The sequence below is a fragment of the Oxyura jamaicensis genome, chromosome 19 (assembly GCF_011077185.1).
Source record: "Oxyura jamaicensis isolate SHBP4307 breed ruddy duck chromosome 19, BPBGC_Ojam_1.0, whole genome shotgun sequence".
Classification (NCBI taxonomy): domain Eukaryota; kingdom Metazoa; phylum Chordata; class Aves; order Anseriformes; family Anatidae; genus Oxyura; species Oxyura jamaicensis.
In genome coordinates this window covers 4,698,784-4,712,528 of record NC_048911.1, presented here as the reverse complement: position 1 = coordinate 4,712,528, position 13,745 = coordinate 4,698,784, and the positions used below count along the sequence as shown (strand labels likewise).

The window sequence follows — 13,745 nt, the reverse complement described above, 5'->3', positions numbered from 1 at the left end:
TGTGTTCACCCACGGGAACCCATCTCAGACGCCCTGCTGGAGTAAGGCGATCCCTCTCCAGTCGCTGCTCGCTGCCTTGAGACTACTTTGAACCCAATCCCACCAAAGCCTCAACTAATTGTTCTACAACGTCCAAGCACAGTCTCTGCTGCATTTCTCCGTTTGCTGAAGTTTATTTGCAAAGAAATGGACGACTTGGCTGTTTCCAGACGAGCCGCGTTGCTGTCACAGCACCACGTACATGCTGTGAAATTTGAAGACTTTTTACTACAAAAAAATGGCACGATACTTTCCTCCACAACTAATTTCAAGCCCCGTGGGCTCCACAGTGCACAGAGCCCTATTCTTACTGACATTAAAGGAAAGCACAGAGTTCAGATAAGAAATTCATCCTATCTGGCCCGGCTCCGGCCTCACAATAGGAATTCTGTTGGAAGAAGAGCCTACGCGTGTAATACTTGGCAGAAAACAACTCCGATTTTGTTACGTAAACCTTTAATTTTTTATTTTGGTAAGAAGGGGAGGAAGAGAGGGCAGGCTCCTGGGGAGATGGTATGAATTTCATGACCACCCACTTCCTGGAGGACACGCCTCATTTTTTTGCATATGTGCATAAGCACAGGCCAGGCATTTCACACACAAACTATTTTCTTTGCTGCGCATCAGCCAATATGGTACACGCCAACCGCGGCAAGAACAACAGATGAAAGGCACAGACACAGTGCTAAGCAACTCGTTCAGCAATGCTCAAACTTGCATGTAAACAAGAGAAATTGGAGTTGGGTTCCCAAGGCCCTCGTCAGAGCGAAATACAGGGATAGTCTCACTGGGATTTGCGTGTACTCTCCACTCCGGGCAGCTGACATGTAATATGCTGCCATTAGATTTCTCAAATCCCAGTGGAATAAGGGACCATAGATAAATAGAACATTACCAACATCCGCAACCATTTCAGAAGCCTACACAGCCTGGGAGCCTAACTGCAACGTTTGAGTGCAGAGCAGGAAATCGGCAGAGGATCAGGGCTAAGGAAACGCGCTTATGCTTCTTGCAGCCCTGTGCCAGAAAGCCTCACTTGCCCTTAGAAGAGCTGATGATTGCAAAGCACTTCTCTCCACGAGGTTACCACAAATCGTAAAACAAGTTTTACAGTTTTCCCCCAAAAGGATGCGATAGTAATCACAAGCTTGCCCTGCTAAGCAAAACAGACGTGCAAGTGTCTTTTTCTCTGCTGCTGGAAAAGAGTCAGCTCAAGTGAAACGTGATTGATGGCTCTTCAATGGCACACAGATCTCCTGCCGGATCCAGCTCCAGACTCGCCTGCGCAGCTCCGGGTTCCCCCAGAGGAGCTGCCTGCTTTGGTAGAAGGAGAAGGAAGCATTCCTTTTGGACAGGTGAACGCACAGCTGGCAAACACTGATGAAAAACGCAGGACCGGGGCTTGTTCTCTACAGCAAGCCATGAGAAAGACTTTGCAACAGCACATAACTGAAGACAACGCAGGGACAGATTTCTACAGCTTGCTGTCACTCTTTACCTCCTCGAAACTTGCTTGTCTGGTCCTTCAAAATTTTGTCTCATTAAATTCCCCGTCACTGTTCTGTTTTAAGAACGTCCTTGTTAAAACTGAAACACCTGTAAGCCTTCCCTGGGCACTCCTGCTTCTTACTGGGAAAAAAAACTCTGATGATCTTGGCATTCATTCAATCTAGAGTGACAGGTGCTGCTGGAGAAATTATGACAGAACTCCTCAGCCCCCTGCAATTAGGGATTCGACCTCCCCAGACATAAAAACATAGTAAAGAAGAGCAAGAACAGAACATAAAAGCTAAGGCTGGTTTCTTCCTGGTTATGTACTTATGGAACGGCTTGCTTTAGAACCGAGGTGATGAACACTCGGTTTCTATTGTGCTTTCCTGGAGGTCCTCAGGTTGGAAGCAGATACCTTCATTAACCAGCACAGCTCTAGAAATAAACTGCCAATTAATTGCTGCTGCACTGACAGCCGGGGAGTTCTGACACGTAAGACAGGTTCCACACACACACACACACACACACACACACACACACAGCCTTCGTGGACAGCTGATGCAGTTTTACTTTTGACAAATGAACGTTGCGTTTGTAAAAAAAAAAAAAAAAAAAAAAAAAGAAAAAGAAAAAAAAGGAAAAAGGGAGCAGATTTTTGGCTACTTGTACCAATGCAGATCAAGACTTGACCTCAAACTCCACGGCAGTGTCTACGTAAGTACAGAAGTGTGTAGGACCAGAGACCCCAGCATCTGACACAGCACTAGAACCCACAGCTAAGTATGGCAGGCAATTAGCATTTACATAGTTAAGCCTCAGGACAATCCATCACTGGTGTGTCTCACCAACCAGCAGAACGGGTATGTTGCTCTCAGCCTCTGTCACACTACCTGCATGCCTCTGTCATGCCCGTCTAACTGCACTTTCAGTTTGTGGAGCTCCTCGATCTCCCGGTTGTGGCGCTCCGTTTTGTGCCGCACCAAGGAGCGGTAGAAGTGAATGGTGAAGACGACAAAAATCAGCCCCACGGGGACCATGATGATGGTGGAGACCAGCGCTGCCTGCCAACCCGCGTGGCCGCTGGGCTTCTGGATGGTGGTGGTTTCATTTTTCAGGATGGAGTCCACAGGCAGAAATTTTATCCAGCACAGAAGCACCACTTCTGCGAGGAAAAGGAGGATTCCCAGAACCGTGGAGAAGCCCCACGCCAGCTCGATGTAGGGATGCATGCGCTCGTGGGGGGATTCGCTGATGGAGTTCAGGTTGTGGATGTTGCTCACCGCTTCCACGTTGGGCAGAATGCAGGTGCTGATGAGAAGAGCGAAGAGATGGACTGCCACGAGCACCGTCGTGCAGGCACTGAAGGCGATCAGCAGCATCTGGGGGTACTTGTACTGCATCTCCAGCTGCACCTCCACCATGGCAACCTGGGGGGAAAAGGAAGAAAGAGCCTCTCGTCAACAGCTGCTGGTTTGCCTCTTTTCAAGGCCTTCATCCAGGAAAGCACCTTTATTCAGGAAGACCACGTAAGGTCAAGTGCACACTCGAGAGCTTTTCAGAGCAGCCTAAACGGGTCAGCCTGGTCCCCTTAACGATGCACGCACCGCCTGCAGCCCGGCCTGCCGTGAGGCTCACACACACATTGCCGTGCTGTACTTTTCCAAAATAACAGCTCTCTCCTTGCAACCGTGAGCCATACGAGCTGCCTCAAACCGAACACGCAACAGAAGGAACCCATTAGACGGGAAGCGTAGCTCGGAGGCAGCTGACAGCCTGCTAGCCCGCCCGCCCGCCACACTTTCTTCTTCCGCTCACCGCTAGCGGTTGCGGCGCAGGAAGTTTCAGCTTCACGAGTGTAAAAAGCAAAAAGCAAGCAGCCCGTCTGGCCCGCCGCCAGCAAGGTTACACCACCTCCCAAGGGAAGCACGCAAGCTACTTCATAGTTTAAGTTACTCCATGGTAAAAATAGCTGCCTTCTATTCTCAGAACGCGGCGCTCGTTTTTATTACAAACACGCCTAGATACAAGCCACTTACATCCCCAAATTTCTCCCCTGGGGTCTAATAACTTACTGATCCGTTCAGCAGAGGTGGACAGCTACAGGCGTACGGGCGCGCTAACAGCTCGGCTCTCGTTTCGGGAAAGCAGGCTCACACCACGCAGCAAGTCTCTGAGGCTGCTCATTCCAAAAGAACCTCAACTGCACCTTCAGTCGAGTGGCGTTCAACAACCAAACGCAGGAGAGCAGCGCCCTTCTGGCACCAGAACTGCAGTCCTGCTATGGGTCTGTAGCTGGTTTAGCACAGGGATTTGTTAAAATACTTCACCTGTCCGTGAAGCAAGCCAGCACGCGTACTGCTGCGTGGTGTCAGCCCCGACAGGGCTGCAGAAACCTTTCGCCAAGGGAAGCTACAAGCCAGTGGGCAACAACATCCAGTATTGCCCCCGATAACTCTCCAGCAGCACTTGGTGACTTGTACAGGTGCTCGTGCAGCCTGCAAAACCTCTGGTGATCCCAGGCAGCCTGCTGCTCCAGCACACCAGAGCTCACCGTGTGCGTTAGGGGAAGGAGGAGCTGACTTAGGACGCCTGCCCCAGCTCAGCACCTCTCAGAACCGCTACGGGGAGGGGAAGCTGGCACAAGCAGCTGGATTCCAGGGGGTAGGTGGAGTTTGCAGAACAGACACCACCACTTCATCCACACTTTGTATGAGCAGCCATTTCGGGCTCTGTAGCATGATCCGCACCATTCACTGTGGCATTACTTGTTAATTAGTGTTAATTTGATGTTATTAATGTTACTTATGCACTAAGGTCAGGCGTACGCTCACCCTCTCACTTTTGGTAGCACTGAGAAGGATTAAAGAGGGTGGAAGCAGCACCACATTGGCACGACTGCCGTCCTACCTGGGTTTATTTTGAAACCAGCAGCAGCCCGAAGGAGGGGACCATGGTCAAGCCTGAGCACCTCTGTTAGCACCAAGCCATAACATGTGTGTCTGGGGTAGAAGTGTCAGCCTCTACACGTCTGGATTTTATACCCACGCCAACTGCATGTGGTATTAGAGACACCAAAAATACAGCGACAGTTCTTGGATATTCCCAGCCATTTGTTCTGGTGACGAACGTGGGCATGGTATTGTATTTTTTAAGACTCCTGTCTGCAGATCTCGTCAAATAGTGGGGAAAATAACGCAGAACTGGCTTCACCACCTGCTGCGAGCAAGGTCCGTCCGAACCCAACGCACACCACCTTGCATACGCTCCCTTTGCGGTTCCCTGGGTATTTATTGGGATCAGACTTACCTCCTGCTGCACGGCTCCGTGCACTTCACTTGCACAGCGCTGTGCTCGTCGGTCACCCCGCGTCAGCCTGGAGAAGCTGCAGGTATTTTGTTTGTTACCGGGTGCTGGAACACCCGGAGACACAGCGGGCTGAATAGGAACTGTACACCTGCATGTTCAATTTAGAGCTTTATATTACAGCTGAAAGCCCAGCCGATGTCGACATATCAATTTCTGGTTGTTATCCTTCGCATGAGCAGCACTTTTCAGCTAATTGGATGTTTCCTCCCAGACTAACCTACTCCCTAGGGCTAGCTTCAGCTGCGCAACGTGATGAATTTTTAACACTGACTGATGGCTCACTAAGAGGTATTTCGCAGGAAAACATCAACAATCCAGAGAGGGCAGCAAGGCAGAAAAACAGATCATTTAACCCGAACGGGCACAGGAAAGGTGAGTGAGCTGTATCACCTCGCCCCATGCAGGCTGTCGTGTCATTGTCTGACCGGGATAAGAGAAGGAGGACAAGCTGACATAACCCATTTAAAAATCATTAAGTATGCTGCTTCGCCTGTAAAACTATTAACGTGTCACGTTTGATACAATTACGCTCTTCTGTGACAACAGCCCCTTTTACGCTAACCTCTGCCCAGCGGGCAAGGTACCGAGGGCCTGACTTTGCGAGGCACCGAGCACCGCGCTGAGCGGCCGCCTGTTCCAGCACGGGCTTCAGCAGGGCCATCCTCAGGCTTAAAATGAACTCCAAGCTCACAGGTTCGCTAAAGAAGCATGTGCTAGGAACGTTCTTAAGTTAGACGGTGGTTAAATTACATGCAATCGTGTGGGTGCTTTCCTTCAAGATCACCGCAGTCCAGATTGTCCACACAGAAGATGCTCATATTGAGAAATCTGGTCCAGCATAGATAATATCAGGCGAGAGGATGACAAATGGCTTCACACAACACACGTTACATTCACACAGATGGTTTGGCAGCCTGTAAAAACAATCGCTCCGGTCGATCTGTTGGATTTCCCCCCCCCTTTTCTAAATCAAATACATATCCTGGAGCAATTGGACAAGCATCGAGAAGACCGGCTAGCAGCAACAGCTCTTATTTCCATCAGGAAAACGATTAAGGAGACTTCCTAAGCTCCATTTGAACCCCCTTCACCTGCAGCCTCCCCGGGACGATGCCGGCAGCCATACGGCCCCCCTCCAGCCAGACCCGGCGCTGGGAGGCTCCCCGGTCCTCCTGGCCTGAGGTTTCCCTGCCAGAAATACCGCAGATAGCATCGCGCGGCGAGGAAGGCTCACATTATTCCGCAGCCTGTCCAGAAGGAGCTGGATCAAAGCCACCGCCTGTTGATTAAATACCCATCAGCTTGGAATAATTTCCAGCCAATATGGAACGGGCTGGAATCGCACACGCTGACAGGGAAGTAAATAAAGCGATAGCCAAGGCCTCCGTGACATTTGTTTACATAGTTAAGTGCACACAGGGCTTCAAGGAAACCATTCCACCCTGAATAACTACGCTGCTTTCATCATAGCCAAAGAGATGCTCTTATTAGAGTCTAAACATCCACATAGCACATGCCTAGCAAATTACCAGCGGAGAAATAACGAGGCAGCAATAGATACATCGCCTTTCGCTGGACGGCCCAATGCACTCAGCTAGGAAAAAGCTTGCTAATAGAAGAGAATTCCTTCCAGGAAATGTTTTGTTTTCTGAAAAACACAGGGTTTGGATTTACTTATGTTGAAGTGGCTGTCTCTAATTCCCCATCCTTATGCCTACTTGATAATTGGCCTTTAAGCTGCTAAGTGCCCGGCAGACAGCGCTCCCGGGCACCAGCTCTGGCATGCCCACCACGGCACGAGACTCCTCTAAAAACTGATCTGGGAACACGAAGTAAACGAGATAACCTTAGCAGGTAGCTAAGTGCCTCACAACCAGAAGTCAAACGGTTAACTTTGTGTGCTGAGCCCTTCCAGCAGCCCTCTGTTTTCAGACAGGGCCCAGCCCTGCGGAGCGGCGCTCCAGCCCCTGCAGCATCCAGGCACAGCCATCTGCTCACGCAGCCGAGCCACCTCGATGCATTGGGGTTCACAAGACTACAAAACACCCCTGCCCTGCGGTCTGCCCCCACTTACCTCCCTGCTCACGCTCCTCCAACTTCGCTTTGGGTGACCGACTTTGTCATCCGAAAGGGAACTCACCATCGCAATGCTCCGGGGGTGGAAGAGCAGGCGTGGGAGCAGCTTAAAGCCAACAAACAAACGAACCCAGCTACCGGGACCGTTCCCAAAACCTGCCTGCCCCCCTGCAGCTCGCGTGCCGCAGGCTGTCGCATCGTCACGTCCCGCTCTCCCACGCGCTGCCCTCTGCGTGGGTGCACGCAGCGCGCAGACCTCAGCAGCCAGCCCTGAGTTTCCTGAGCTGAAAGCCTCCCCAAAGCAGGCTTCAGCCCGCGCTGCTGCTAAGGAAAAACCCGAGGGGAGGTAAAGAGGCTGCTGGCATCACAGTGTGACAGCGCTCTGCTAATCCCACTGCTCAGTCCCGAAAACCAGACCGTCTCTGGGTTATTTGTACGCTCCCTGACACGGTTTTGACCTATGCAAATAGCTTCCAGATAAGACCCGAGCGCCGCACAGAGCAAAGAAAGGACTGGGGATTATTCCCGATAGGCAGCACTGACAAAAATACACCGGGTTTGGCTCCCGGCAGGCTGCACAGCCCTCTCTGACGCCATGCCGGAGGCTGCGGGGCCTCTCACAACACGATCTCTCTGTTCACGCTATGCAAATTCCTCCCTGGCAGGCTGTGACCCAACCTCCACCTTATTTTAGGCACCGTGACCTGCAGAAAGCACATACAGAAAATAAGATAACGCTGAGGGGCTGAGGAGCTCCCGGACCAGACCAGGTGCAACCTCACGTGAAGGCAGCCAGCATCACCTGGCCTCGGGGCCAAAGGAGAGCCCAGCTCCCGTGCTGCTCAGCAGCACCAGGGCAATGCTCAGGATTGTCTGCAGGAAGGAGACCATTTTTTTTTAAAGGTCTGGTTTGGGAGTGCGTGGGCGGATCATTAGGCAGCTCATGTATGCACGCTGCCTCGAGAGAGCCAGCCTCAAACTTTCCAACAGCCAAACCGAAGCCCACAGGCAGATGCCTCCTGCCTCCTCAGAGAACAACAGCACGGCCTGCTTCTTGGCAGGGAGAACACACGGCCGATTAACGGGGGATTTTACACAACCAGAGCTTCCACGATCCGGACAGCGTGCCCACAAAACAAACGTACCATCGCAAATCCAGAGAGCAGCGCAGAGGTTCTGCTGGAAGCTTTCAGCTTGGCTCGGCTCAGGTACAGCTTCCTCCACGACAGGGCCTGGACCGAGTGGTGGTTTGATGTCACCAGCTCCAGGTAGCTGCGGCGCACCCAGTCCCGATAATCCATGCCTTTGGTGCCAGGTTCAGAGCAGCAAGCGGGAGTGGAAGGGTCCACCGGCACGTTTAATTCAGAACTCATCATGAGAGAAGCGCTGAGGAGAAACAAAAGTCATGTTCAAAAGGAGGCAGCAGAGAAAGGACAAGCATCAGCCACTGGAAAAGCGGTCTGAACAAGGCTATCCTCGGTCAGCAGACAAACGGTGGAGCAAACTGCATCGCGCTTACAATGCGCCACACAGGAAAATGACCATCTGTATGCAAAAAGTGACCATGAGAACCAGGCAAGACCGCACAAGTAAGCTTGGGACTTGCTCCAGCAGGGGGTCAGGAAGGTCGCACAGAGCCCAGCTTTTTATGTCAAAGCTGCCATCTCAACTTTCCCCTTTAATTCCTCCTCGCTAATTTGTTTTCCATAACAAATGAGGTTCCCCATCTTATCCTTTCGTTGTAACGACAGTCTAATTTCCCACTGCATCATCTCCGAGTGAGTCTTGTTGGAGTACCAAGGTAACTCCAGCTGTCCAGGGACTCACTTTTGGCTTTTTCTTTGGAAATCAGGTTTTCCCATTAAACCACTGCTCGGTTCACACGGGCACAGGACGGGAAACAGGCACAGGCCTGAACGCCGTGCGTGGTTAACAAGTGATTCTCCCAAGCTCCCGCAGTGGGAAGTTAAGTTCCCCAAACTATTCACACTCCGCTCATCATCCACATCTGGCCGAGAATCCTATTCCTTTACTTCCACTGGTAGCTCTTAGCACATGGAGAGGAAAAGACGATTCCAGGAAGAAAAGCGGGCTGCCTTCCAGGCGGTGTGAGCGCCTTCAGATTCCAGAGATTACACCGAGACACGTGAAGGGCCGGCAATGCTGCTCAGGTGGCTAAGGCCACAGCTGCTGGCAGAAACAAGCGCTAGGTCCCAGCAATGCCCGCCACAACTTACCCACGCCGCTGCCTGGCTCACTATCTCCGCGTCATCTGCAGATACGAAGCAGGCTTCACGCTTTGAGCGAGGACTTCCCAGCTCTGAGAAACGCCTGAAAACAGCTAACTCGGTCGTCTGAAGAACGGAAACCTCGATCGCCTGATTAATCCTCACACCCTGGGGTCTGCCGTGACCGCGGTGGCAGATAGCAACACCGAGTCACAGCACGTGAGACATCGCTGGCTATAAATACCGACAGCTCCTGGAAGGAGGAGATGGGTGCCCAGAATCACACACGGCGTGGCACTAATTAGTCCCAGCACCACACCTCTAGGTCACAAGCACCTTGCTGCGAGCCTGAGAGGAGCCCCAGCCCTGCCCGCATCCCCCCTGCTCCACCCAGCCCTCAGCAAACGAGGGCCACATGGAGACAGCTAATAAATCAATGTTTGCTGCGAGATTTGAGGAAGCAGCAAAGATAAGAGGGCACCAACTGCCCACAGCTCTGAATGGCGTGACTGGAAAGGAACAAAGCTGTCCCAGGCACTGTAACTGAGATTAGGCTGCAGCAGAACACAAAGGAGCGCAAGACGTAAGATTGTCCGTCCCCCTTGAGAGTTGCATTTCTGTGAACCTTCAGATTTCAGCTCCTCGGGCATCGTAAGGATGGCAGCAAGAGCACAAGGCTGCTCTTTTTGACAAGGCCGGAATTATGGCCCCGGAGTAGTCCTGGATGGCTCTTGAAAAGCTCAGGAGCAAAGAGCTTGCACGTTATAGAACAGAAAAAAAGCAAAGGAACTCGCAGAACATACTAACGGAGAGAAACCTCCCTGCTTGGCCCCTTTCCAGAAAAGACAAGAATCACCTACTTATGGCAGAAAACCCCCCTCACTCCCAGCCCCCTGAGACGAGCAGAAACATCCTGCGAGCAGCAAAAGTATGAAGCTGTTTCCTGTGATGACATCCTGTGTGAATTCTGCAACGTATAGCGCGGGGCGAGTCTGTTGGCTTTGCCTCCAGCTGGGATGCTGACAGCCTCTACCCTGACGCTGATTTTCCACGAAATGCACAGGAATTTAGTATGTTGGAAACTTCAACCCGGGACAAATTCCATTAAAAAGAAAAAAAAAAAAAATCCAGAGGTTACAGAGGGAGAGCGCGAGCACCCAATCACATCCGCGTCTTCCCTTAGAAAAACAAACTGGAAATACCACGAGGGTGAATTTTGACTTTGGAGCAGCTCAAGAGCTGTTCCCAAATAAGTAAACAACTGGGGAACAAAACCCCTCAGCGTGAGCTGAGCCCACGGGGGCGGCGGCAGGGCTGCAGACTCACCTTGCTGGCTGTGGGCATGGAGGGGCCGGGCGGCGAGACCCAAGGAGAGCAGCTCCACGCACAGCGCCCTCAGCTCCTCACAGCACCTTCACCGCCGTGGGGCTTTATCCTGGCGGCACTGCCCAGCCGGTAGCTGCATGGGGGGAGAGTTGTCAGGAAATAAAGCTCCTGCCTCGGTTAGCTGGATGGGGGGAGAGTTATCGGGGAAATATCGTGCTCCTGCCTCAGGGAGCTGGACAGGGGGAGGATTATCGTGGATGTATCGTGGTCCTGCCTCAGTTAACTGGACGGGGGGAGAGTTATCAGGAAATATCATGCTCCTGCCTCAGTTATCTGCACGGGGGGGAGGGTTATCAGTAAAATGTTGTGCTCCTGCCTCAGTTATCTGCATGGGAGGAGAGTTATTGGGGAAATATTGAGCTCCTGCCTCGGTTAGCTGCAGCAGGGGGATGAGTTATCAGGCTCCTGCCCCAGTTAGCTGCTCTGGGGGGACAGTTACCAGGAAATAGCACGCTCCCGCCGCAGTTAGCTGCACGGGGGATGAGGTACCGGGGAAACACCGCGCCCCTGCCTCACCGGGGGCAGAGCTACCGCAGAAATACCTCGCGCCCGCGGCGGTTGGGGCAACTTTACCGGCACCCCCACCCCCAGACCATCACCTCCCGAGACTGCGGAGCCCCCCCAAATGCCCGGAACCCCCCCGGGGAGGCTTCAGCCGAGCAGCCCGGGCCGAGCCCCGGTAACCCCCCCGGTACCTCCCAGTCAGAAGGGGGCCCCCCGGCTCCCCGCCCAGTCCCGAGCCCCCCCGTTGAGGCCGCAGCCCCCCCCGCAGCAGCCCCCACCCCCCCCGCAGCCCGCCCCAGCTCACCGCGGAGCCCCGGGAGCGGAGCCGCCGCCGCCGCCGCGCTGCCAAGGCAACGCCGGGCCCCCGCCACGTGACCCGCAGGAAATGGGAGGGGGCGGTAGGGGGCCCCGCCCCGCGGCACGTGACCCGCGCCTGATTGGGCCGGGAGGTGGGGTGGGGGGCGGGGCCGTCGGGAGGCCACGCCTAACTCAGGGAGAGCCACGCCCGCCTCCTCGACAGCTCCGCCCACATCACCGGGAGCCACGCCCGTTTTCCTATAACCACGCCCCCTCTGGTGGAAGCCCCGCCCCTCGGTCCCTCTCCGGCCCCGCGCCGCCCGCAGCGGCCCCGCCGGGGAGGGAGCCCCGAGCCCCGGGGGCCGGGCGCGGCCCACGCCGGTCCCTGCGCAGTTCGCAGCCGTCCTCGCGTCCCTGCACGGGGCGTCCTCCCCTGGGCTCCACCGGCTGCCGTTATCTGCCCGCCTCCCTCCATGCACTCAGCAGGAAATCCTGCACGAAGCCACCGCAGGGCACGGGTGGGACAGGCGGATGGGAAGGAGGAAGGAGTTCCTGCTCTGGGAGCGAGATAAAGGGCTCCAAGGCAGCGCGGTGTCAGCCTCATCACACAGCGATCCCTCCTTCCTGAGCTCAGTCCTGCATCTCTGCTCGGTTACTGCACCAACACTGCTCTCTCTCAGGTCTGGTGCTTGTACGAAGGCATGCAGAAATGGAACAGCAGCAAATCCAGCCCCAGGAGATGCCTCTCCTTGCTCTGATGGAGAGTGACTCCTTTAGAAAAGAATCCAGGGCGAGAGTTTAACTGAAGCAGGTCACGCTCCTGGGCTGTTTAAAACCCTCACGTTATTACTGCTTTTTCAGTGCTATATTTGGGACAGGAAGCAATTGTAAAACTGTTCCTCCTTTTACTACACTTCCTTGTTTCTGCTCCATGGACAATGCTCTCCCCGTTCGGAGGTCACACAGCATTTGCACGTTGCCTTAATGAAGAAACATCCTTCGAGCCGCTCAGTCGGATGTGTTTTTGTATTCTGGAAGACACGACACCAACAACCACAACACGGCATAGCAGTTTTCAGAATTCACAGCAACACGCAGCGCATACAGATCCTACTGCTAAATTCAGCCACGCCAGCAGAGAAGACCGTAAGGCAGCTTCCACCTTCAGCAACACATTCTTTGCTTTTTATGGATTTCACATGCAAACTAAGCAATCCTCGTAAAATGTAGTGGATGAATAATTCAGCACGGGTACCGTGACATCCTGAGGAGCTGGGATAAGGCCATACAACCTGAATTCATTTTGTTTACCAAGACCAGCTCAAGTCCATCTTCTTCCCAGCTGAGAGAAGTGTGTCCTCACGCAGCACATCTGCTCTTCTTAATGCAAAACAGCCCTTATTTGTTCAGCTCAAAAGCCTGACAAGCTCAGAGGCAGAACAGTCTGTTTATTTGCGAGACTCTCACTTCCTCTCTGTCCACAAAAGCCAAGAAACATCACAATGTTTTTACGGCTCGTCCTATGACACAGATGTATCAACAGGGCTTACCTACCCGAAGGGGGATTCAAGTGAAACACTCCTTGCAACTCATCTCTCTCCACAGAGCAAATGACAACTGTAGAACATCCATTCTGTAGCTTAAGCATTAGAGAATGAAACTGCCACAACTTACGCTGAAGCCCCTGCCTCTACAGAGATTTAACACAAATATTTCCATGCAGAACCCAGGGTGCTGGCGGGGAAATACGTCTTGCAGCTCAGAACTTATGCAGCTCTGAAGTCCCTGGGGAGGTACGAGGGACCTAAACACAAACGTCACTTGCACTTGATCACATCTGCTTCCCCGCTGCCAGTAACACCACCGAGAAGCCAACTCATAAAGCCAGCTCAGACAAAATGCCTGATTTCTGGCAGCACTGTTCAAAGACTAAATCCAGCAAGAGAATCTCCCTTTTCATTGTTTTCACTTTAAATAAGTTGGCATTAACAAGAGCTCGAGAAGTGGCACCGCATTCTGGATGCCGAGGTCCTGGGATGAGCACGTCTGAAAGACAGCAGACACTTCTAGCTCAAGATACACCGAAAAGACAACAACCTAAATCACAAACAAAACCACCACTGCGTACGCTTTTCGTTTAGGGATCAACAAGTAAAGATGTATGCGAATATTATGATTCTTACCAGGGAACCCGAAGTTCAAAGCAGAAAGCTCAAGCAGAGGGAAAGCCAGGCGTCACTACGTGAGGTTTAATACAAGCAAAACTATTCCATTCCAAGCCTTTCTGCCACAGGATTTGGAAGCTTTACGCACAGTCTTTTGGAAAACTTTGACTTGTTCCAAGCAAAAAGCAAATGA

The 13,745-nt window shown here is 52.8% G+C and overlaps 1 protein-coding gene across 3 annotated transcripts; it reads right to left on the bottom strand.

The window, feature by feature from the left end:
• Positions 1 to 478: 478 nt before the first annotated feature.
• ORAI2 (ORAI calcium release-activated calcium modulator 2) lies at positions 479 to 11,520 on the bottom strand. Of its 3 annotated transcripts, none has more exons than XM_035343041.1 (3): positions 11,395 to 11,520; positions 8,118 to 8,358; positions 479 to 2,957 (listed from the first exon to the last, which is right to left on the bottom strand). In XM_035343041.1, exons 2-3 carry the CDS (start codon positions 8,346 to 8,348, stop codon positions 2,412 to 2,414), a joined length of 777 nt encoding a protein of 258 aa, XP_035198932.1. In that variant the 5' UTR covers positions 8,349 to 8,358; positions 11,395 to 11,520; the 3' UTR covers positions 479 to 2,411. The 3 variants fall into 3 exon arrangements, with proteins under 3 accessions (XP_035198932.1, XP_035198931.1, XP_035198930.1); XM_035343040.1 differs by lacking the exon at positions 11,395 to 11,520 and adding an exon at positions 10,527 to 10,685; XM_035343039.1 differs by lacking the exon at positions 11,395 to 11,520 and adding an exon at positions 10,084 to 10,445.
• Between the last annotated feature and the right edge of the window lie 2,225 nt (positions 11,521 to 13,745).